The sequence below is a fragment of the Camellia sinensis genome, chromosome 6 (genome assembly GCF_055761805.1).
Source record: "Camellia sinensis isolate YWXY chromosome 6, ASM5576180v1, whole genome shotgun sequence".
Classification (NCBI taxonomy): domain Eukaryota; kingdom Viridiplantae; phylum Streptophyta; class Magnoliopsida; order Ericales; family Theaceae; genus Camellia; species Camellia sinensis.
Window position 1 is genome coordinate 10277032 of NC_138966.1, and position 26738 is coordinate 10303769.

The following is a 26738-nucleotide window of genomic DNA, read 5'->3' on the forward strand; positions in this document are numbered from 1 at the left end:
TTTTTAAGGGATTGGGATTTTTTTCATTATATAATTGTTATGAAAAAAATTTATTATATTATATTATTTAAGAATTGTTATGAAAATTTATTATTATTTTAAATTTTAGAAGAATTATTACAAAGTTATGACTAATGCGATAAAAATACTTTATTATAATTTTGGAAAGGGGGAGGATTTCAATTTCATTTTACTCTGAGTTACGGGGAAGAGAAAGAGTTGGGCGTGAGAAAGTGAATTAGTCTCGTTTGGAAACAAGTTAATTTAATAATTTTTTAGTTATTTTATTAAAATATGAGTTAAAAAAAATTAATATATTTATAATGAGTTTTTGACTTTTTTAAAAAAAATGTACAAAAATAAAGAGAAAGAAAAATATTTTAACTTTTTAATATGAATTATTAATTTTTTAACTTTTTTAATAATTTTTGACTTTTTATCTAAACCAACTAATCCCAAACGAGTCCTTAGTTCAAATTCCAAACCCAGCCTGCTTTGCAGAATTCAGATCGCCCCCCGACAAACATTCCGAGCATATACCCATACCCTCCCTCTTCCTCTTCGTTGTCACACAGAAAGGAGCGTTTTAACAATAACCCACCCTACCCTTGTATCATTGTCGTCGTCATTAATAATTGTCTTGTCTTGTTGTCTTTCTTCGTCGTATTCTTCTTCTTGTTGCTCATATATGCACTCTCTTTGTGTCTCTCTGTGACTGTGAGATCTACCTCGATCTGCATTACATCTTCGGGTGGGTGGGTGGGTGGGTCAGTTCATTTCCTTTGGCATTGGCAGGGCAGGTCTTGTAGTAACAAGTATCCAATTACAAGTGTCGAAGATTAAAGAGAGGAAAAATGGAGGGTGAGAAGAAAGCTTCGTCGGTATCAGATGTGGGTGCTTGGGCGATGAATGTGATAAGTTCAGTCGGAATCATCATGGCCAACAAGCAGCTTATGTCCCTCAATGGTTATGCTTTCACCTTCGGTCAGTCTCTCTCTCTCCCTTTTCCTTGGATCTTATCTCTCTCATCTGATTTTAACCTCCATTCCATGTGCTTAGCTTCTTTTGGATCTTCATCCTTCTTCTTCCTTTAATTCCGCCCATTTTTTTTTTTTTTTTATGCTTGCTTGTACCTGAATTAATTCTTTTTCGCATCATTCTGTCTGCAAATTCCATCTCTCGCCTTGTTATGGTTGAATCTGCTACAAGTTTTGGGCATCTGTTTTTTTTTTTTTTTTTTTTTTTTTTTTTTTTTTTTATGTTTGGGTAACGTATAAAAGAAAAAAGCAATATCTTTTACATAGCTCGGGTATTTAAAACCTCTACAAAATGGAAGAGTTAGACAGTAGAAGGTTAACAACTCCCTACTCCCAACTATACCCCAAAACAATAATAATTAAGGGGGGAAAATATATAAGAAAAAATGTCCATTGTATATATTTTCGTCTGATGATAAAAAGTATCGTGTGCATATATTTTCTTTCACATTTTTTTTTTTCATAGGAGAGGAGAAGATATATGTCATATTTATTTCTCTTAGGAAAATGTTTGGTAGCTCAAAATTTTGTAGCTCAAATGGCTCAAATTTGTCAAAACGACGTCGTTTTGCACTCAAAATCTGTCAAAACGACGTCGTTTTGAGTGATTTGAGCCATTTGAACCACAAAAATTTGAACTACCTAGCATTGTTGTTTCTCTTATATATGTAAATAAATCAGCTCTTCATAATCATTTTGGTCATAAAATTGACATGTACAGTTCACATGTTCAACCTATATAATGGACCTCTATATCATCAAATTATTTAAGATTTTGCTCCCCCCATATAATCCACATATGATTTAAGGAAATCAGCATCCACAGCTTTTTCGTCCTCTTACCCACTTGAACCCCTTGCCAACTGTAAAGGAGTTCATCCACCCCACAAGTGAATGCCCAAATCACCTTGAACAAAGATAATACTGAATTCCAAAGCTCCCTTCTCACTTGGCAATGTACAAGTCAATGATTCACTGATTCTCCATCCTTTTTGCACATACAATACCAATCTAGAAACATTTGTTTTCATCGGATCAAATTATCTGTAGTAAGGATTTTACCATCAGTTGCACACCAAACAAAAACATCACATTGGAAAGATCCTCGGGCTTCTAAATAGCTTTCCATGGGATAGAAGGCTAGAAGCACTATGATGATAAATCAATGGCCTCTAATACAAAGCACCCAGTATAGTCAACTTCCATCTCAAAGAGTCTTCCCTTGTCTAAATTCTAGATATCTTGTACAACCTCTTAGCCGCTCCATCAGTCGATCATCTCCCTGCCCTATAGTTGCAACATAACAAGATATTTATATGTTGATCAGCATGACAAAGCAAGATATCCCAAAAAACATATTGTCCCTCTCTACGTAAATACGCATCGACTGTGGCATCTCGGTCCCCGACAACATGAAAAACAGAGGGATTCCATTTGCCAACATCTCTTCCCCACTCCACAACTGCAACTAAAACTTAAGTTTCCTAGTCCCTCATTGAAAAGCATGATTTAAGTTCTAGAGTATCGAATAATACTAAAATTCTTTTCGAATTTGCCTCTGTTTGGAAAAAAAAAACTTTATTACTTTTCATAGCTCTGACTCTGAGCCGCCGAGGACGGAATGGGTAACAAGGACATAAACTATATTGGCAAACTCAATAAAGTACTCCTAGTAAGTGTGAATCTTCCCCCTTTCAACATGCATTGCCTCTTCCATTTTGTCAACCTACTTTGAAACCTCACCACAACTGGATTCCAAACTAGCTGAGTTTTGAAAGAGGAACTCAATGGCAAACCTAGATAGGGAGACTAGAAAGACCCCGCTTTGCAACGAAGGATAGATATTAGCCAATCTATATTTGGTACCTTCCCTACCAGAATCAATTTGACTTCTCAAAATTCTCTCGAAGGCTTAAAACAACTTCAAAGCATAGGAGCACACACACTAGATACCCAACTACTTTGCATCCGTCCCATGACAAATAATAGTATTGTATGCAAACAAGAGATGAGAAGTAGTCAACAAGGAATCATCCAACCGTCCTACCTGAAAACCTTCATAAAGCTTCCCCCACTGCCATATCAACCGTGCTACTAAACACCTTACCAAAATCACAGCTGGCAAATAAAAGGTCTCCCGACCTCCACTCCCTATAAGTTTGAAGAAAACTCATTAGGAAACCATTCACTAAGACCAACATTTTTACCGTAGATATACAAAACAGCACCTACTTCCTTCATTATCCCCCAAAGCTCATCATACCATCACATAAAGCAAGAAATCCTGCCTTATGTGGTGTTTGTGGAGTGAGAGAAGTAGATCTTTTGAAAATTTGGAGAATTTGGTGTTTGGAAGGGACAATGTCTCCTTGTACTTTTGGTTTAGGAGATTCTTCCTTTTTCTCTAGGGGATTGTGTTGGTATTTGCGGAATTGTACATCCTTGTAGACTAAGAATCACAGACACATGACACGATACGAACATGCGGACGTGCAAATTTTTAAAAAATGCAAAACACAAAACGTTAGGGACACGTGTGAAACATATAATTTTATATATTTATTAGATTTTATATTTTTAATTAATATTTTTTTATGTCAATAAGTTATTTATCAATATATATATATATATTTATTTTATGTTAAATATTTAATTTTATCAAATTTATCAACATTAAGTTTGCTATTTTAATACAAAAATAAAAATTTTAATTTTTTTTGAAAAAAATGGTCCGCAGCGTGTCTTCATCGTGTCCAACTTTTTCCAGCATGTTCGGCGCGTGTCCATGTCCGACACGTGTCAGACACCTGTATGTCACCTCCGGGGAGATGTTTGTGCTTCATAGCTTGTACATATATGGACTGATACCTTTTTGTTTTTATGTGCATCACATGTACACCGTTGCACTTCCTTCTTGGTGTTTCATTTTATATAAAATTTTATAAAAAAATGATCATCCATATTTCTATATCAACCTTGCACACTGCTTCAAGGATATTTTTGAATCTATACTCTCATTTGTCACCAATCAACGTGGCAAATGAACAGGAACCTCTTAAGAACCCTAATGAGAAAATGGGAGTTTTTAAGAAACTTCACATTCAAAATTTGTCTAACTTCCACAAAGCCATTTTGAGAATCCAATACTTTGTGTAGAAGCTTATCAACCTAATGGCCGATACTTTGTCTAGAAACAAACTAAAATAGGTGTAAAGTCCCTAATGTTTTCCGCTCCTCCTTTATTGGGAAGCAAAGTAACAAAAGAGGCACACACTCATAATGGTCAAGAAAGAATTGCACCCTATCACCTCCTTCTAACCACCTCTTTTTTGTTTTTTTTAAATGAATAACTCCTCCTCCCCAACCACACCACAACATTATTGGAAAAAAAGCTAAAGACATCCCATATGGCCAAGAGCCTTATCACGATTGAGAACTTCTAAAATTACTGCCACCACCTCCTTTTTAGTAAAAGCCCTCTCTTACCGAGCTACATACTTGGAAGAGACAATGGAGAACTCCATCCCATCAGACCCATCCAACCTTGGATGCCTCCTGATGCTACTGCGGGTTCTAGATGGAACGGGTCAGACTGATCCACGTTTCCTAAACCAATGTCCGAGTGACCATACTCCTTGGTGGGTGACAGGAAAGGGTTATTGGGACAGGGTCTCTGGCGACAATGAGCACAACTGGCGTGCGGAGCAAAGCTTTTCCACAGACTGCGCCAACTGATGATACTGCGGGTTCCAGATGGAACGGGTCGGACTGATCCACGTTTCCCAAACCAATGTCCGAGTGACCAAGCCCACCAGAAAACCTGCACAAGAGTTCAACGGGGAACAAGGAGTCCCCCAGCGAACCCTCCGACGAGCAAGTTAGAAAGAGAAGTGGACTGTAGAGATAGATTAGAGATAGAAAGCTTAACCTTCTTCTTGTCTTTGACGTTTGCTTATATCCTCTGATAATCATTTCGTTGTCCCTTCCGACCTGTCGCCATGGCCGAAAGTCTATGCTCTAGCTTGCTTTGTTCATGGTGAGGCCGTTCTGTCTCGACGGGAAGGGCTTATCGCAATAAATGCTGTAAGGGGCTTCATTAATGACTGATGTGCAGTGCAACAACTTTGCAGGATCTTTGTCTGCTTATGTGGCTTGTCTTTCACCTGCCGCGTGTCTGAGTGTCATTGGTTCTTAATGTCATGTTGACTTCCATTCATGTTGGGCCTCATCAGTTGAATTATGTATTGGGCCCTAAGTAGTGGGTTTGGGTTGTTCATAGTGGGCTATAGCCTTTATGCGCCTACCCATGTTTGAAAATTTCGTCAGTTTGAAAATTTTCAAAAATTTGCCAAAACTGTCTTTTCAACACCCTATATTGACCTATCGCTTCATTTCTTGCTCAACGCCTAGCCTTCCCCATCATGGGATTCCGCCGCGTGTACGCCCACGATCCACTGTCCCTTTCCCCTGCCCTGTCTTTTCCACTTCAAATCACTATGTGCCCTGCCACCCCTCGAGCCCTGCGCACCGCCACTCGGTCACCCTTCGCGGTCGGCCCTCCTCATGGTCGGGCCCTCCACTCGGTCACCCTTCGCGGTCGGCCCTCCTCATGGTCGGTCCATCCACTCGATCACCCTTCGCGGTCGGCCCTCCTCATGGTCGGTGCCTCCACTCGGTCACCTTTCGCGGTCGGCCCTCCTCATGGTCGGTCCCTTCCCTCGGTCACCCTTCGCAGTCGGACCTCCTCATGGTCGGTCCCTCCACTTGGTCACCCTTCGCTGTCGGCCCTCCTCATGGTCAGCCCTCCACGAGGTCGGCCCCTCCATTCGATCACCCGTCGCTGTCGGCCCTCCTCATGGTCGGCCCCTTCGCCGCGCCGGTCTCTACCAACCATCATTTTATCCATTATTCCCTTCGTTGGACTAAAGCTGCACTTGGGAATGGGGGCTACTGATATGGGTAAGCCCATAAAGGCTATAGCCCACTATGAACAACCCAAGCCCACTACTTATGGCCCAATACATAATTCAACTGATGAGGCCCAACATGACTGGAAGTCAACATGGCATTAAGAACCAATGACACTCAGACACGTGGCAGGTGAAGGACAAGCCACATAAGTAAACAAAGATCCTGCAAAGTTATTGCGCTGCACATCAGCCATTAATGAAGCCCCTTACAGCATTTATTGCGATAAGCCCTCCCCGTCGAGACAGAACGGCCTCACCATGAACAAGGCAAGCTAGAGCATAGACTTTCGGCCATGGCGACAGGTCGGAAGGGACAACGAAATGATTACCAGAGGATATAAGCAAACGTCGAAGACAAGAAGAAGGTTAAGCTTTCTATCTCTAATCTATCTCTACAGTCCACTTCTTTTTCTAACTTGCTCGTCGGAGGGTTCGCTGGGGGACTCCCCGTTCCCCCTTGAACTCTTGTGCAGGTTTTCTGGTGGGCTTGGTCACTCGGACATTGGTTTGGGAAATGTGGATCAGTCCAACTCGTTCCATCTGGAACCCGCAGTATCATCACCTCCTAATTGCCACGAATGCAAATTATTATCAAAGTTGGGTACTCCTGGTTGGATCTCCTCCTCCCCAGCAATTATCTATCTTCAATCTTAATACGTGTTAGTGGTAATAGCATTGGCATCGATGAGAAAAGTGATGGTTCCGGTCCCCTTCCCTCTACCACAAGGATCTTGACTTCTTGCACCAACTGATTTCTTCTATCCTCGCAATCCTACCAAACTCCTCACGATTCTTCTTGTCCTTGCTCTCCAAACCTGATAAAGGCGTGCTACTTAATCTCATCAAGCCAAAAAAATCTTTCCCAAGTGATAGAGGGAGTCCATCTCCAAGTGACCCCAGTAATGGGAAGGCTATTAAGAAGGAAAATAGAAGAAAACTCAAAGAGAAACTTCATAACCTAAAAAGTGCTAGGGGGAAAGTTTGAATCCTCCTTTGTTATGAGAGCCTTTTTATTTCTTCCGTAGGCTTAGTTTTGTATCCTTTGGTGGGAGGAATTGGTTCTAATTATTTTTGTGCTCCCTATTGGATGTGTGTTGAACTTCATTTTATAACTTTATTTTTTTGGTTATAAAATTACATACTTAAACCACCCACACCCCCCCCCCCCCCCCGGCCCAATAAAAAAAAAAGAGCTTGGTAAGAACCTTTTGGCAAGTGTGGAGCCACGATTGCACTGTGTCAAAAGATTTTCAATCAAGTGAATCATGAACATAATGACTTCAAATGTTTGCCTGCCCAACCTAGCCCAAGTTTGGTCTATGGAAATTGGCAGCATACAACAAGTGATGTGTATGGGTGGACGGTCAATAGATGACTCTTGCCTTTTCCTTAGAGACCTCAAACAACACTTCAGTGAGCGTATTAAAAGAGGAGGGTTAATTGAGCTACCTGTACGTGACCTATGGACTAATAATCGATGACAATTCTTTTGCCCTTGGATTAGAGGCTTCATAGCAAGAGACCAGCACACAAATTGTTAAATGCGTTGTAAAGCAATCCAAATATGTCAATTTTATTTGAGTTTAAGAACAAAACCAAAAATACTTGGAAGGAAAATAATGAATATTGGGTCGGGGATATGGAGATTCTAGAGGGAGGGGAGAGAGATGAGACTTCCTGTTGAGGATATCTAAACCCTTTACTTTAGGGTTTCGTCATTTGTGAAAAATTATCACTAAAATGTTATACTAAGTATTGAAAGTATTATTTATGGATTATGCTATCTACACAAAATTTTATAATAGGAAGTGTTAAGCTAGTAGGAGAGAGGAAGACTGGTGGTTTGGTGAAGGAAGAATTATTTGGTCTAAAATTTATGGTCTCAAGTAGTGCCAAGGATCTAATGTGGTGTTTGTCTCTTGCTGCTGAAAATCTGCAAACACATGGAGAATGCTTGGATGCTAGATTTAATGTTAAATCTACATTCTCAAGATTGAATTCCAGATTTTGGTTGGTTGTTAAATCTATTCTGTTTTGGATAAAAAAGGAATTTTGTTACTAATCTATGAAGTGTGTTCCATTTGTTTGATGTTTCACTCCACCCAACTTTGTTTTCAGCTGATCACAGTTTGGATCACAGTTTTGACGAGATCTTCATGTTTTGCTTTCTCCAGCTACAACTTTAACTGGATTCCACTTTGCTGTGACTGCATTGGTTGGCCTGGTGTCAAATGCTACAGGTTACTCTGCATCAAAGCATGTTCCTCTGTGGGAGCTTCTCTGGTTCTCAATTGTTGCCAATATGTCTATTACTGGGATGAATTTGAGTCTCATGCTGAATTCTGTTGGATTTTACCAAGTATGGATTTATAAAACATCATCTACATACAATTTTCTTTAATATTAGTTACATGTTTTATTATGCAACTCAAGTGTGTTCTCTCTGTGTGATGCTAATGACTCAAGTCATAATTTGACTAGCCTAGTTTTATGTAGAAGGTACTGGATATAGTTTTTCCTTTCTATGATTAGGAACTTGCTCGTTTAATTTTTAACTTAAAAATAAGAAATGTACAATTTATGAGTAGAAATAGAAAACGTTAATTAAACAGCTATTGTAAACATGTAGGTTGAATGCTAAGGTACCTTTTATTATTTCAGTTATACTAACTATTTGCTGTAGTGTTGTAGAAAATGAAATTATTAATACAAGACCTTATCTAGTAAATTTTTTGTTCATATTTGAGAAAATAATGATTCAGCAAAATAATTTAAAATGTGATTCATTTTGTGATTGTTTATATTGACTTTGGGGTGGGGGAATCCTTATGCTTTATTTATCAGATTCAAGCTTTCTAGTTGAAATATATGTTACATGGACTCTTCAAAATAAATCAAATACCCGTGTCGGATACTAGACAATTGGACAAGGGTATGGGATATGTGTCTAATACTTTCCATTGGACCCTTCTTATATGTTTGTATTTAGCACTAGTATTATATGTATATATTGTTGTATAATTTGTGTAAAATGAGTAAAATGCCTTATTGACATTGTATGTTACATATAACACCAATTTATCTAACATAATAGATTAAAAATATAACCCTTTTTTGCCGAGTCCACGCATCGTTAAATTTGAGGCTTGATGGGTCCAACCTCTAGATACACACTTGTATCTGAGTCCAAGTAACATAGGTTAAAATATAGTAGACTACTTGACACGAAGCAATAAATATCAATGGGTTTCAATCAATGAGTCAATATGAAAAATGCATTTTCTATATTGTCAATACATTTGTCTAAGTTGGCTAATGCTGTAAAGATCTCAAATATAACCCTTTTGTGTGTTGTCTTCATAATTTTGCATTATGTTTATGCTTGAAAATTATAGATTTTCAAGATGAATAGCTAGTTCAATTGCATCTTTGAGATCTTTTGAATATATAAGACATCTCTTATATAATTTCAAACCTCAGCCTTCCTTTGAATCGAAGAATAGTCATTTGTTCATTTTCTACTACTCCAAACTTAAGGAAGAGTGCCTTACCCTGTTCCGATGTCAATCCACTTGTGTATGATCTCCCACAAAGTGAAAATGTCATGGCAAAACCTTAAACTCTAATACTAAACTAATGTAGGATAAGACGTTGAAGTATTTAAGAGTTGAAATTAGTAGGCTTCCATTGCAGTTTAAAGCTGTTATATAGCGGAAAATTTAGGTGTTTAAAATATGTATGGAAGGAAGTAAGGTTAGGGCTTAGTTAAATATGGAAAATGAATGAATTTTGGGACTATTTTGGTGCTATGAACAGTACCTGTGAATAGCAACTGGAGTTGTTATGTATTCTTTGGCACTTAAGGTGCTAAGCTATGATGCACGGGCACGGACACGGACACGGACAAGGGACACAACACAGACACGCAAATTTTCAAAAAGCAGGGGACACGACATGTAGCAACATGCTCAATATGTGTAATTTTATTTATTTATTATGTCTAAAATTTTTTAAAAAATTAATAATTTGTTCAATAACAATAAAATTAATAAACACGCTCAATAAAAAAGCAAATTCAGTAATTTACCCAACAAAATAAATTCAGCAATTTTAAAAAATCGAAAATAATTTATTCTATATAGGGTTAGGTTAGATAATATGTTCTAGTGGTCAGGTTCTCATCTCAAGTATAAAAAAAAAAAGTTTTAAACGTATATATATATATATATATATATATAAATGTTAATGTTTATCATTAGATAGAGGGGAAGAAAAAAAAAAAGGAAATAGAGTAAGAGAGAGACGAACACATAGAAAGAGAGAGGGACGAACACAGCGTGCGCGAGAGAGAGAGTGATTGAATACACACAGAGAGCGACAAAGAGAGAGTGATCGAAGAAGAAGATCGAACAAGAAGCAGAAGATCGAACAAGAAAATGAAGAAGAAGAGAATCGAAGAAGGAAGAGGAGAAGAAAAGAGAAGAACAAACTTGAAAAAGAAGACATACCTACGATTTATTGCAGCAAACAGTGAGCAGCCCTCAGCCTTGTCTCTCTTCTCTTCAATCTAGGGTTCCAAAATTTTCAATTTTTGTTTTTTACAATTTGACCCCACTTACAAGTTTTAGAAATTATGTTTTGCACCTCGCAGTGTCTGAAATGTGTCCGAACATGTCCCAAACATGTCCAGCTGCAAAAAATTCAAAAAAAAAAAAAAAAAGAAGGTACGCCTTCGTGTGTCAGACACGTATCCACAAATTGTCCGACACTGATACGTAGCCCTTGGGGAGATGTCTGTGCTTTATAGGTGCTAAGGCTGAGGGACCATAATGCTAGAGGGTTGAATAGGGTTTAGTATCGATCATGTTTTTGTGGTTTAGAGCTTAGAGGGTAGAAGTGCAGAGCAATTGAAGAAAGAGAAGAAGATAGTTCTAGGAATTACTCTTAGAGGCCTTAGTATCACACCTAGGGTTAGATTGCGTCACACAATCATATCTAAACCAAACCAAATCAAATCAAACTAAACCATGTGTCCTAATCAAGTGGGATCGGCTGTATGAATTATTTTTTATTAATTCTGCTTTGTCAAGGGCTAAATATGCTTAATTAAATTAAATAAATTTATATTATTTCTTACTACTACATCCTATGTCTTTGCTTCCCCCTAACATTTCCATTTATGGTGATCATCACTCTTCCTTAATGTTGCATTTATTGATCATTGTGCATGACCAAATCATCTTAGGTTGTTTTCGTTCAACTTATGGTACTCCTACATTAGTTAGAAATAATTATCTCAATACTTTCTTTTTTTTTTATTGAATTAAAAACATGACCTAACTTTATTTTATAGATTAGAAAGACTTCATTCACCAGTTAGGATTAGGATTTTTAAAAAGAAATTACTAAACTTTTGACTTTTAAAACATATCTAAGACCAAACAAGACCCATAAATAAAAACCAGTTAAATAATGTCACCCACAATCTGACCCATGGGCTATCCATTCAACCCATTTCTAGAAAATTATGAAATTGCCAAAATACCCATAGCTCCTAAAACTTGGGGCAAATTACACTAACCTCCCTTGACTATTACCCAAAATACACTTAGCCGAAGAAATGACACGGGCCTCTATGGGCCTCAAAACTTAACCCCTCTAACAGAAATTATGGAAAGACTAAGCTGTCCCCATGTTTTAAATTTTTTTTTTTTTCCAAATGGGATCCTCCACCCCCACCCCTTTCTTCCTTCCATCCTCAATTGCCAGTCATTGTTGCTGCGACCACGACCAACAACCTTTGCCACCTCAATCTTACCCACACCCCATAGCCCTCGCTGCCTCCATCTCACTTCAGCACCCCAACCCCTACCACCAAAAGCCCAACACCACCAACCTTACCCCAAAGCCACCATCACCAAAACCCTAACCCCACACTAAAGCCACCAGAGGTCTAGGGGGTTGTGACTTCCGACGATACTTCCCTCGTTCTCACTCCCTTTATTGAATCTATATTCTTTTTCCGCTTGCTCTATCTCAGACTTCCCTTTGTTTTTCTCACCAGACTATTGCATCCCCTTGTAGACATCCCATTTTGACAAACCCTAAGACTTGGGCATTTTGGATGCAACCTGATGATGGAACTATTATATTTCTAATGCTTTGGTGTATTTGGACTTTCTGAGCCCATTTTTTGCTTTACTTGGCCAAAATTCAAACATCTTTTCAAAAGGAGATGAAATATGTGTTCAATTAATTTTGAATTGTCAATTTTTGGGGTTAATTTGAAGTTAATTAGACCCATAAAGGTGACAAAAATCATTCGAAAGTCAAAATTGTTGACTAGAGCATTGTGGGCCCACAGGCTAGTCCAGTTGCGGCCGCACATCCCGAGTCAACCCGCAGGTTCGCACTTGCAGCCGCATTACGGGATTATAGCCACCCATTGCCCATGTGCGGCCACACATCCCTTGTGCGGCCGCACGTTCCTAGCAATGTGCACAGATTTGATTTTCAGAAGTTTTGTTACATATTTTGGTGTATTGTGCCGCGGGGCTACATGTATACACATTCGGGTTTCACCCTAATATGTATGTACTTGCTTCCCAAGCCTCCTATGGCTATATATACCCCTTCCCCTCCTCCTTTTGGGGGATACCAAGAATTTCCAAGTAAACTCTCTCTCTCACTCACGTATACCTCAACTCTGAAATTCACACCAATTCCAGCAAGCAATACAATGACTTTAGCACACCAGAAGCAAAGGATATCAAATTTAACAAACCTCCAAAATCTGAGGGGAGCATCCAAGCTTCTGTCTTCGCTAAGTTTTTGCTTTTTTTTCAGTATGACTTAACAAACTAGCAGTTAGTTGTTCATTATCTATTGTTTTTATTTATTTTAATCATGATTTATGTGTTTGATAATGGTTAAACATGGTTCATGCATAATCCATGACATTAGAGTAGTTATTCATCATATTTTATTACTTTTGTCACTTTTTGCCTATTGTAGGGTTCTTTTTTCATTCATAACTTGCACATCATGCATATACACCAAGAATACTCATTGATCATTCATTTATATCGCTGCGTTTTGCTGCTTTTAGATGTTTTATGTGTTTAATTCATGAGTCTATTGCGTATATATCATAGTTTGTGCATTCTGGACCTTTATGGTTTCATAATATGCATGTTTGCATTAGTTTTTCTAACATCTGGGATTATGCATTTAGATTAATATTCATCTTTTTGTTTTCATTCTTCCCTTCTTTTCTTGATGCTTTTTTTAATTTTTTTTTTACCCGTACGTATTCTGCTAAATATCATTGTGTTTTTTTCTGCTAAATATCATTGCGTTTTTTTGTACAGATCTCAAAACTGAGCATGATTCCAGTGGTTTGTGTAATGGAGTGGATCCTTCATAACAAGCATTACTCAAGGGAAGTTAAAATGTCAGTTGTGGTTGTGGTCATAGGTGTGGGTGTTTGTACTGTGACCGATGTCAAAGTTAATGCCAAAGGTTTTCTATGTGCCTTCATGGCAGTATTGTCTACATCGCTGCAACAAATTGTGAGTACTTTTGTAATTCCCCTCTTATATTTTTGCTAGTTATATTGAGTACAATGCTTTATGAACCGGATCATGCACCATCCAAGGCGGGGATTGGCTTACTACTCAGTGATTCAGCTGTATTGGTGGCTCAAGATTGATTTTAATTCCATCATGATGATAGTGGACAACTTTTTTGAAACTCAAATAAATAGTAAATAGATTATAATTGGAGAAATTGAAGGTTAGATGCGAAGAAATAAAAGAAAAGAATATGTTATAATGCATTGGAAATCACATTTAGGTTTTTAGACACTCACACCAAGAAGAGAAGCATCAAACATCATTAATATATTGCTTTATGAGACTTCTTTGTTCACGACTTTAACAATTTAAAAATAAAACACCATGGCAGCTATTCTACAGCCCCAAATTGAAATTCTTAAAGTACCTTTAAAGCACATAAATATTATAAAAATGCGTCCTAGCCTATATTTGTGACACATAATTGAAACATACTAAAGACTCAATGAGAGTTTGACATACATTGTTAAGCAATTTTCTATTAGCTTGAGCTTCAGCGCATTTGGTGATCTAATAAGGTACTGGAGTGTTGCCTTTAGAAGTCTTTGTGTGTACATATATATTCATTTTGTTTGTCGGTGAGCATTTTGTTTTGTGTTCATGTACCCTATTTGTTTCAAATTGTGTGTTAATTTGTCTTTTTCACATTCAAGAGGAGATTGCGTGTAAGGGTGTGAGATCTTGATACACATTATTGGGTCCATCCCAATGCCAACAACTTAAGTTTTTTGGGGAAATTGGTGATCTAACTGCTTTAATTATCTTGACACAATTTAGAAAAATTTAGTTCTCCTATGGGTTTACGTTGAATTTAAGCCAAATCTTCATAATTTTCTTAATTCTTTTAAATTTGTAGTTTCCTAGGATCCCAATATTTTGCATCATTCTCCTTCAAAAGGAGACAAGTGGACATAGTATTAGAATGTAAAGACACAAGAAATTCTCATGCCACTGCTTTTAAATTTGTATTGACAAGGTATGATGCAGTCCAGAAGAAATGCTTGCAAAAGTAAATCCAAGAGTGCAGCTAAAGTTACATACTTAGTTGTATGAAGTGAGAATGGGGGCAATATGACATGTAAAAGAGTCTAAGGTTGGGAGCGCTTAGGGGAGCGTTTGTGTATGTTATATATAAATATAACGTAAGATATTTTTGCTTAGTTGTACTATATATGTTAAATGTCTACGGTAGTGTGAGTCTTTGTAAAGAAGAAAATGAAAACGGATAGCAGTGTGAGTCTTCGTAAAGAAGTCAACCAACTGGAGAAAGGAGGGAACAAAGGGGAGAGAGTGTAAGAGTGCCTGCTTGAAGGTGCGCTTATAGAAAACCAAATTGTGGACAATCTGAACAGCACTTTGATTGTCACAACACAATGGAGTCGGGAAGAAAGAGAAACACCCATATTAGAAAGAGGCCAGTGAAGCCAAACTATTTGAAAAGTGGCATGAGTCATGGCACGATATTCAGTCTCGGTAGTGGAGCGAGCAACAACAGACTATTTCTTACTTTTTTAAGAGATGAGAGAATCTCCAAGAAAAACATAGAAACCTAAGATAGATTTGCAATCAGAGATATCATCGGCCCAATTAGCATTAGCATAGACACAAAGGGTCAAATCCCAAGAGGAAGACAATAGTAAGCATTGCAACGAAGTACCACGAATGCGGCGAAGAGTATGTAACAAGATAGCCTAGTGGATGGGACGCGGAGCAAATACAAACTGGCTGAGAATGTGAACAACATAAGAGATATTTGGACGAGTCACAGTGAGATAAACAAGATATCTAACCAACTCATGATAGACAGTAGGATCCTTAAGGAGACCACCATCAAAAGCAGAGAACTCAGCATGCAATTCTATAGGAGTGTCCACAATCATGTCATTAGTGAGAAGATCAAGCACTAGATTAACTCATCATTCATGGCAGTAACTAACTCAATTTGGATCATGACAAGCTTCTTACGGGGTGACGTTACCAAGGGGGGATAGCAAGGTGCAGGAGAAGCACGATCCAGAGAGACATGAGGATCAATAGAGCTAGAGGAGGGGGAACTCGAAGGTGCATAGTGATGCTTGTAAAGAAAGAAGAGGAGCAGGCGAAGAATCTGAAGAGTTGGCAGGAGGTAGATTAGACACCTCAAGATCAGAGACACTCATCTGGCGTACATCAGGAGGAAGGGGTCAATATGAACTAATTCATCTTTGACAATGGGGGTAGGGGTGGATGGAGTGAAGCAGGGTAGTTTTCCTAAGAAGGTGACATGCTGGGAAACATAGAACTTTTTGGTCATATGATTATAATATCAATAACCCTTTTGATGAATACTATACCCCAGAAATACACATAAGACAAAATGGGAATTAAGTTTGGAGCAGTCCTGTTTGGGAAGAAGAACAGAATATGCAGAGCCAAGGACATGAAGAGAGTAATTGGGAACTTCACCAAGGAGTCGCTCATAAGGAGAGGAACACGAGAGGAGTAGGCATCATATTGAGAAGATATGTAGCAGTGAGCAACACAGATGTCATAGAAGACGAAATGAGGGATTGAGTTGTATCGAGGAGATGCAATGTTTGTGTTCAATTTGACCATTTTGTGCAAGGGTATCAAAACAAGAGGATTGATGAATAGTACCATTAGCTGCTAGAAACTCAGTAAAAACCATATTTGTGTGTCATTAAGTAGATCCATGTAAACTGACTATAATCATCAACAAATGACACGTACTACTAGTTGGTATGGTTGGAGCTGAATCGTCGGACGTTTGAAGGTTTAGCAGTTTCGGTTCCTTGTTTTTCAAACAAGGTGTTGGTTGTCTTACATAGATGGGTGTCCGGAATTGTGGACCCAGATGTCTTTGCTTTTTTGGATTTCATCGAGTCTTTATTTCTTCAATGAATGTAGTTTTCGGGTTCTTTGCATCATCTTGATGCTATATTAATTGATAAACAATGGGAATAATATTCATTACTTAGAAATATACATGGAAAGACTATATATACAAGTTATAGCTAGCTAATCCCTATAAATCAGGTATATGACTAATCGAAATACAAATTCAAATATTCACTACTTGGCCAGCTCACACACAGATCCAGCTTGGTTATCTTTGGCACTCCCTCTCAAGCTGGCAACAATGATTGAAACCCCCATTGTTTGAAGACCCCCACAACCCCCTTTGGATTTCTACCATTGATGGTGTGGGCTCCACACATACATGAGTGGGTCCCATACATACATCAATGGTGGAGATCCAAAGGGGGTTGTGGGGGGTCTTTAAAAAATGGGGATCTCAAGCATTAATCGGTGGATATTATCCATTCCCTCCGAAAGACTAAACCATTTAACCCTTTAGTTAGCACATCAGCCACTTGACCCCCTGAAGGTACAAACGGTGTGCAGATTAGTCCACTGTCCAGCTTTTCTTTTATGAAGTGCCTGTCAACTTCAATGTGCTTGGTCCGATCATGTTGCACAGGATTATGTGCAATGTTGATTGCTGACTTGTTATCACAATAAAGTTTCATAGGTCCTTCCCACGCAACTTTCAAATCTTCTAAAATTATTTTCAGCCACAGAAGTTCACAAACTCCTAATGCCATTGCCCCCGAATTCAGCTTCCGCACTTGATCTAGCAACCACATTTTGCTTCTTGCTTCTCCATGTTATAAGGTTTACTCCAAGGAAAGTACAATAGCCCGATGTTGATCTTCTGTCATCAATAGATCCTGCATAGGCTGCATCTGTATAGGCTTCTAGTGTTAACTTTCCTCCTTTCATGAACAATATCCCTTTTCCTAAAGTTCCCTTACGATATTATAAATTCTAATGTACTGCTTTGAGATGGATCTCTTTGGGATTATGCATGAACTGACTTACAACTCCTGTTGCATAGGCTATGTCTGGTCTAGTGTGTGAGAGGTAAATCAATCTACCAACCAATCTTTGATAAGACTCTCTATTTACCACTGCGCCTTCAACAACTTCACAAAGCTTGTGATTTTGTTCGATAGGAGTTTCCATTGGTTTACACCCAAGCTTCCCTGTCTCAGCTAACAAGTCCAATGCATACCTTTGTTGGGATATAAAAATCCCATGTTGAGAGCGAGCAACTTCAATGCCATGAAAGTATTTCAATCTACCAAGTTCTTTTATTTCAAACTCTTGAACTAGGCATCTTTTCAAAGCTTCTCTTCCTTCCAAGTCATCTCTTGTTACAATAATATCATCTACATAAACCAACAAAGCAGTGACTCCCCCTGTAGCCAAATGTTTAACAAATAGTGTGGGATCACCTTGACTTTGCTTATATCCCAAAGCTTTCATAACTCTGGTAAATCTACCAAACCAAGCTCTAAGGGATTGCTTTAACCCATAGGGGGCCTTCTTCAATTTACACACCTTGTTACCTTTTGACTCAAAACCTGGAGGGACTTCCATGTGGATTTCCTCATCAAATCGCCATGTAAGAAGGCATTCTTGACATCATATTGCTGCATACTCCACTCACAATTGGCAGCTAGAGATAACAAGATCCTCACAATGTTCATTTTGGCAACCGGGGCACAGGTTTCAAGATAGCGTGTTCCATAGGTTTGGGTATACCCTTTAGCCACCATACTTGCTGTTACAGGGTCAATTTTTGTCTCAAATTTCCAGCCTGTAATGGCAGTAAGTTGGGCACTTAGTCTCAACCAATTCTGAATACACACACAAAGTGTTATAGCAAATAAGAGAATAGGCAACAAGAGATTACAGGAAAATTCCCAACCTTTATTAATTGCACCAACAATACAAAGGAGGCCTATGGTAACTCTTACAAACACTTGGTTAATTTTTGAGTTCCATGGCTATGCCTAAAATAAGCTTACAATCAGTTATAAACTTACAACCAACATTACAAGGAAAGCATGCCAAGTGGCATGGCAGTTGACACCCCCAACTGCCTAGGGACTTAGGAACATTTCTGGGACATAACTGCTATCAACTGCTGCTATCTTTCAGCCTTGCTTCCTGCAGTCCAGGCCTGCCTTGTCTTTGCCCAACATGGGTAACTGTTGCCAACAGACCAGCATAACTGCTAATAACTGTTGTGTTGTTTGCCTCATCAAGTCAGCCACGAATTTGGTTGTCTTGGCCCCCAGACCAAGTTTTGCCTACTGATTGCTTTGAACCCCCAAGTATGCTGCAGCCCACATTCGGGTCATGTTAATGCCTTGCATTTGTGCAACTGCTGCCCATACTTTGACCAAGGGTTGTGTGCTGCTGCCTCAGCACTTAGCCAACTTTTGACCTTGCTGTTTTGGCATGCCACCATCATGCCATTGCCTTGGCTGGACATTGGCGCAAGGTGTTGCCAATGCCAAGCTTACAGCCTTCAAGTAGAAGGTGCTAAGTGCTAACAAACCACCTCCACCAGAAGAAGCTGACGTCCTCGTCGGTAAGGCCTCTAAGTAGTTTGTAATTTGTTTCTCTAACTGCCATAGAGTCACATCATTTTCCCAACTTGCATCCGCTTCAGGAGAACCCTTCCACTTAACCAAGTAATGAGTTCTTCGATTTTTCTTGCTTTGCCCCTCTGTCTTGTGGTCCAGAATTTGTTCCACTTCTTTGTCAAATTGTTTTCTGATCACCGGAGGGGCGCGTCGAGCTTGCGTCCGTGTTAAGTTAGCCTGATCCTCATGATAAGGTTTCAGGAAACTAACATGGATTGTTGGGTGAATCTTCAACCGGTCAAGCAATTTCAGCCTGTAAGCAACATTTCCCACACGTTTTAGAATTTCAAAGGGTCCATCGTACTTTGGAATTAGGCCTCGGTACGCTGTCTTACTACTTATCTTTTTCCAAATCTGTGGAGTAAGTTTCAGCAGCACCTTGTCTCCCACTTTGAATTCCAAGGGTCTTCGCCCTTTGTCAGCATATTTTTTCATCCGCTTGCTTGCCTTAGCCAAACTGTCTTGTGCTTCATCTAGCATGTCTTGTTCAGCTCTTGCAAACCGGTATGCTGCCATCTACCCCCTGAGCCAGTCCGTGCCACTTCATGCAGAGTGAAGGGCTGTTGCCCTGTGGCTAATTCAGATGGACTCATGCCTGTGGCAGATGACCGATGCAGATTATAACAAAACTGGGCACTATCCAACAGGTCAATCCAATTCCTCTGACTTGCAGTCACATAATGTCGAAGGTATTCTTCCAGCAAAGCATTCATTCTCTCGGTCTGTCCATCCGTCTGAGGATGATTTGCTGTAGAAAACTTTAATTCGGATCCCATCAAGTTGAATAACACCGTCCAAAACCGTGCTGTAAATCGGGTATCCCTGTCACTAACAATATCCTCGGGCAAACCAAAGTATTTCACCACATACTTATAAACTAGGTCTGCCGCAACATCGGCGGGACAAGCATGAGAGGTAGGGATAAACACAGCATATTTAGCAGAAACGATCAACAACAATCATAACAGAACGCATATCGTTCACCTTTGGCAACCCGGATATGAAGTCCATGGAAATAGACACCCATGGCTTCGTTGGAATAGGCAACAGTTGCAGCAGTCCAGCTGCCTTTTTTCTCTCTATCTTGTCCAGTTGGCACATGAGGCAAGTTTTGACATAGGCTTCTACATCTTCCTTCATTTTTGGCCAACAATAGGAACGAGACAGTAAAGCCATCATGCGTTGTTGTCCAGGGTGACCCGCCCATTGCGGATCATGAGTTTCTCTAAGCAACTCTAATCTTAGCCCACCAATACTAGGGACATATAATCTATCTCCTTTGTCGTGGAGTAGATCATTTTCCAACCAATAGCGACGCACAGTGCCATCTTTCACTTGCTGAACTAGCCTTTGATATTCAAATCAATTGCAACCCTTGCCCGAATTCTTTCCAACAATTGAGTTTCAATGTTTGATATCGCAACAACGTAGTCCACAATTTCCTTCCGACTCAAAGCATCAGTAACCTGGTTGTGGCGCCCAGGTTTGTGTCGCCATTCGAAGTCATACTCCTCAAGGAATTCTTGCCATCTGGCTTGCCTTGGAGACAACTTCTTTTGTGTTTTGAAGAAAGTATTTCCCACATTGTCCGTCAATACCATGAATTTGGTTCCCAGCAGGTAAACTCTCCAAATCTGAAGACAATGCACAACCGCTGTCATTTCCTTTTCATGGGCAGAATACTTTTTCTCCGCATCATTCAGCTTCCGACTTTCGAACGCAACTGGCGCCCCTCTTGCACCAACACACCCCCAATAGCCTTATGAGAGGCATCAGTATGTAATTCGAATGGAAGTTCAAAATCAGGCAACCGCAAAACCGGTTCACTTGCAACAGCCACTTTCAATTTGTCAAAGGCCGCTTGACAATTTTCATCCCGCTTTCAGGGTCTGTCTTTCTTGAGCAAATCTGTGAGAGGTGCTGCCTTCTTTGAGTATCCCTCAATGAATTTTCTATAATAGTTGGCCAAACCCAAAAAGGAGCGCAACTCAGTCACTTTGCTTGGTGCTTGCCAATCCATGATTGCTTGCGCTTTTCTATTGTCCATCTTTACGTGACCTTTGCAAATTACATGCCCCAAGAACTTAATCTCCCGCTGGGCAAACTCACATTTTTCCTTCTTGACATACAACTGGTGTTCTCGTAACCGAGTGAACACCATCCGAAGGTGGGACAAGTGATCCTCTAGGGACTCACTATATATTACAATATCATCTAAATAAACAACAACAAACTGATCGACATAATCATTGAACACATCATTCATAAGATTACAGAATGTAGCCGGGGCATTAGTTAACCTAAACAGCATTACTAGGAACTCAAAATACCCATACCTCGTAACACATGTGGTCTTTGACTCATCACCTTCAGCCACTCGGACTTGCCAATAGCCAACACGTAAATCCAATTTTGTGAAGTGGCCTTGCACAATTGATCGAATAGGTCTGCCACCAAAGGGACTAGGTACTTGTTCTTTATAGTCACTTTGTTGAGAGCCCGATGTTAAAATCCACCTACTCTCCACCTACTTCACCCACTTAAACCTACTCCACTAAACCTAACCCACTACACCACTACCACCTCACCTACTCCACTAAACCTAACCCACTACACCACTACCACCTCACCTACTCCACTAAACCTAACCCACTACACCACTACCACCTCCACTTCACCTACTCCTTACCTACTACACACTCACCCTCTTCTATATATAGGAATCATGAATCATTGTAATAGATATCAATATATATCAATCAATAATAATACATACAATTTATTCTCTCTCTTTCTCTATACATTATTTCTTACATGGTATCAGAGCTGGTTTAAAACCTAGTATTTTCGCTTCCCCGGCGGGCGGCAACCTCACCTTAGCCGCCCGCCGGACCTCAACCTATTCCGCTTATTTTCTACACAACACATACCTTCACTTTGAAACCAGAGAACATTTTGCTTTCAAGCCCTCACAGTGATGCAGTGCTAAAGATTGCTGTTTTTGGTCTCTCAAGAATTTTACATCCTAATGATCACGCAGAGACAGTTTGCAGGTCTCCACTGTATATGGCCCCAGAAATTCTGCAATTTCAGCAATATGATGCCAAGGTTGACATGTGGAGTGCTGAATGTCCAGTCGTGTTCATGTCTTCCATTTTCCGAGCTCATCCCTTACGGTAATGCCAGGATGAGAGAGAAAGCTACAACACCCATCTCTTCTTTCTTTCAGATTCCTTTTCTCTCACAAGCATATGTCTCACAGACCCATCGTTCCTCACTCTTCTTCAATACCCTTCACTCTCCACACTCACTCCTCCATCACCATCATCAAAACCATCATTCACAATGGACAACTTTCTGAATATAATATAACCCACTATGTTTGTCCTCCACAATGGACAACCACCCACATGCCTTCTCTCTCTCATCTTTTCACTTTCCAACCCACTTTGCATCCACCGCCACTTTCCCCACTTTCTTTATTTTATATATATATATATATCTCTTTTTTTTATTATAAAAAAAAAAAAAAAAAAAACATCATCTCTCCTCCGTTTGATTTCAAACTCCATTATTTTTATTTATTTTCTCCAAACCACTTTCCTTATTTCCCCATCTTTCATTTTTGATTTCAAATATATTTTTATTATTTCTTTCTTTATTTTTCTTTCACCTTATTTTTAATCTTTTTCCAATTCCATTCATACCATCTAGCTTTGCACACCAAACCATATTTTATTCATCTCAGGGATCAACCCCGATCACAATTTTACAAAAAAAAAAAAAAAAAACAAAAAAAAAACAAACAAACAAACAACCACATTCACAGGTGAGATTTTTTCTTCTCTACTCTGCCGCCGGTCTTTTCTTCTTGCCTCCGTCCTGGGCGGCCCTTGCCGGTGTTGCCTCCGTGTTTCCCACTCCACTGGGCATGATCACTACTCCCTGCTCCTCCACTGCAGCATATGGCGGCCCTCCAAATCGGAACATAAAACTGGCCTTCCGCTTCAGCTCCTTGTTTTCCGCCTTTAGCACACTTATCTCTGCTCGCGCATCCTTATACATGCGTTGGAGCAGAGCCAGCTGGGAGTTTAATTGCTGCACCTCATTTGTCCTACTCTGCAGCCGGTGCGACAAGTTTGTGACCGCCGTCATGGACTCCACACATGCCTTCAAAGTATACTGATTAGCCTCCACATCCGTTTGCACTGCCATTTTTTGCTCCACCGACCGCATCGGAAAGTTCAACGGAGCAAACTCCGGGGCGCTTGGTTGAGGTTCGAGTGCCACCGCACCAGTTTTCTCTCTTGTTGACTCGTTGAGGTCTGGAAAGAGAGTGAGCAGACTCCGGGAAGACGAGGCCATTTTCTGGGCAACAGAGTGCTACAGAATATCTCTCGCAACAGAGTATTACAGAGTTTCTCTCTCAGCACAAGGAACTCTCTTTCTCAGCAACACGAAGGATTTTTCAGAGGTTTCTCTCAGTTTTTCTCTGCCTCAGCCTCTGCCTTCGTCTTGGTTATATAGCCAAGGCGGCCACGCGCATCGCGCGCCTCTTGACGCCCGACAAACTGGCACGCCTTTTCATGGCACATCTTTTGATAAAGTGGACACGCCTTTTGATGGCACGCCTTTTTATGGATTGGACACGCCTTTTGATGGCACGCCTTTTGAAAGATTGGGCACACCTTTTGAGGGTGCGACTTTTTAGGGGTCCGACAAGACTCTGTAAACTGTCCCGACATTTGATTCCGGTTAGCTTTTCCAAGGGTCCGACAAGACTCTGTAAACTGTCCCGACATTGATTCCGGTTAGTTTCTACATGGGTCCGACAAGACTCTGTAAACTGTCCCGACATTGATTCCGGTTAGTTTCTATATAGGTCCGATAAGACTCTGTAAACTGTCCCGACATTTGATTCCGGTTAGCTTTTCCAAGGGTCCGACAAGACTCTGTAAACTGTCCCGACATTGATTCCGGTTAGTTTCTACAAGGGTCCAGCAAGACTCCGTAAACTGTCACAACAACTGTCACCACATTGTCTGCTACAACGGTCCGACATGACCCCATAAACTGTCTTCTACATGGTTATGACACCCCCATACAGTGTCCTCTACAACGTTATGACACCACCATCCAGTGTCTTCACCAATGGTCTGACACGACCATTCAGTGTCTCTTATCCTCTTTTATTTTTATGTATTTTCTTGTTTTGTTACTCTCTCCAAACTCAAGTTGGTTAGTTCCTATCCCCCTTGAGTTTGCGGGGGGCTGTTAAAATCCACCTACTCTCCACCTACTTCACCCACTTAAACCTACTCCACTAAACCTAACCCACTACACCACTACCACCTCACCTACTCCACTAAACCTAACCCACTACACCACTACCACCTCACCTACTCCACTAAACCTAACCCACTACACCACTACCACCTCCACTTCACCTACTCCTTACCTACTACACACTCACCCTCTTCTATATATAGGAATCATGAATCATTGTAATAGATATCAATATATATCAATCAATAATAATACATACAATTTATTCTCTCTCTTTCTCTATACATTATTTCTTACACCCGATAATCCACACACATGCGCAAACTTCCATCTTGCTTCGTTTGAAAAAGCACTGGGGCACCGTAAGGGGCTTTGGATGGCTGAACCAGTCTAGCATCCAATAAGTCCGTCAATTGCCTTCGCAACTCCGTAAGTTCCATTGGGGACATTTTGTAGGGTACCTTTGCTGGAGGGTTAGCACCCGGAATCAACTCTATTTTATGATCAGTGGCACGCCGAGGAGGAAGGGACTTTGGCAACTCCGGAGGCATCACATCCTCAAATTCCCTCAACACTTCTGCCACTTCATCCGGCACTTCTACTGGTAGATCGGGTTTGATTTCCACCAAGGCAGCAAGATAAGTCTCTGCGCCCTTTTTCAAACCGTTGTGCACTTGAATGGCTGAGAGGGTCTCCGTCTTCCTCTTTGTGCCTTTGTCTGATTTACTGCAACCAGCGACAAAGCAAGGCTTGTCTTCATCCGAAGTAAGTATCCCACCCAAATATGGCATCAAAGCCACTTTTGCAGTCACAAAGAAATCATTTCCTAAGATGACATCGAAATTATCCAAAGGAACCACCATCAAGTTAACCCGTCCAATCTAGTCCAGTCCAATCTGCAACTGTGATCGATACTTTGGAAGCCATTCCTTGTACCGATTGAGACGCTGAGTTTACTGCCTTGATTCGATTAGCGCTTTGGGTAACTTGCAATCCGAGGGTCTGCACAACTTTTTCTGACAGAAAGTTATGCGTGGCACCGGTGTCTACCATTGCCGCAATGTCGGTACCTGCCAATTTCACCTTGATGTACATTAGACCAGTAGTAGGGGCTTTGTCTGCATGAATTGCATTGAGCAATTGTAAAGGGTTTACCCTAGTCGGCCCCTCAGAATCCGACTCCCCTTTGCCATCTTCCGCGACCATAGCGTTAAGTTTCTCTTGCTTGGGACAGTCTTTCGCTCTATGGGGTCCATCACAAATGAAACACCCTTTGTTAGATTTCCCACCATTGGTCTGAGAAGAATCCCCCTTCTGCTTATATTTGGAACCGTCTTTGCCTTTCTTGAAACCAGCCTTTTTCTCTGCCACCTTCTCTTTCCCTTTCTTCTAGGTTTTGCTGGTTTCAAACGTGAGTTCTTTGCTTCACTTGTAGTCAAGCAACCCATCCGCTACAGCCATGGCAGAGGGCAAATCCTTGACACCGAGTCCCCGAAGTTCCAACTGGGCCCAATTCTGCAACGTAGACATAAAGTTGAAGAGCTTATCTTCCTCCGACGTGTTCTTGATGTCCAGCATCAAAGAACTGAATTCTTTCACATAGTCCCTCACCGATTCAGAATGCTTCAACTGTTTCAAGGCGTCTCTTGCAACCCAAGATGTGTTGCAAGGAAGGAATTGTTCCTTCATTTCCTTCTTCAGGGTCTCCCAAGTCGAGATCTCTGGCCGAGCATCATCCCCGACACGTGTATGCCACCAAAGTTTAGCATCACCAGTAAGGTACATGCTTGTGATTGTAACCTTCTCTCCTTCTGGCACATGAGCAGCCTTGAAGTACTGCTCCATGTCCCTCAGAAAATTCTCAAGTTCCTTGGCACTCCGATTTCCACTGAAAGCTTTAGGGTCTAGAACTTTGATTTTCGAAGGAGTCTTTTCCGAATTCGTATGCCCACAGATAGCCTTCTTGAGAAGGGACAGTTCATCCACAACTTCTTGAAACTTGTCCTTCAAGAATCCGAAATGGCTAGCACATCTGTCAGCATGTCTTTGAACCGATCTGCTGTCGAGGTCTCAAGGGCAAGGAACCCTGAGGCCACAGCATCCAATCGATCTGTCAGCGAGCGGTTCTCATTAGCAGGTTCACCCACGAGATTTTCCAACCGCATTACTCTTTCTTTCAAGGCATCCATGCCAGAAACCATTAGAGCATAACCGTGCTCTGATACCAATTGGTACAGGGTCAATTTTTGTCTCAAATTTCCAGCCTGTAATGGCACTAAGTTGGGCACTTAGTCTCAACCAATTCTGAATACA

The 26738-nt window shown here is 40.3% G+C and overlaps 1 protein-coding gene and 2 long non-coding RNA genes across 3 annotated transcripts in view; 2 read left to right on the top strand and 1 right to left on the bottom strand.

The window, feature by feature from the left end:
* The first annotated feature begins 469 nt into the window (after positions 1-469).
* The window catches only part of LOC114293052 (UDP-rhamnose/UDP-galactose transporter 2), a 39125-nt gene continuing 12856 nt past the window's right edge, over positions 470-26738 (top strand). Inside the window, exons 1-3 of the mRNA XM_028237074.2 lie at positions 470-984; positions 8182-8366; positions 13378-13578. Coding sequence (XP_028092875.1) covers positions 855-984; positions 8182-8366; positions 13378-13578 — 516 coding nt within the window. The 5' untranslated portion in view covers positions 470-854. The remainder of the gene's footprint in view (positions 985-8181; positions 8367-13377; positions 13579-26738) is intronic.
* On the bottom strand, positions 21643-21867 carry LOC145792567 (uncharacterized). Its single transcript, XR_014331965.1, has 2 exons — positions 21728-21867; positions 21643-21685 (listed from the first exon to the last, which is right to left on the bottom strand). It is a non-coding gene; the product is annotated as an uncharacterized LOC145792567 (long non-coding RNA).
* Positions 22953-24695, top strand: LOC145792568 (uncharacterized). The gene is made up of 2 exons (XR_014331966.1): positions 22953-23965; positions 24022-24695. It is a non-coding gene; the product is annotated as an uncharacterized LOC145792568 (long non-coding RNA).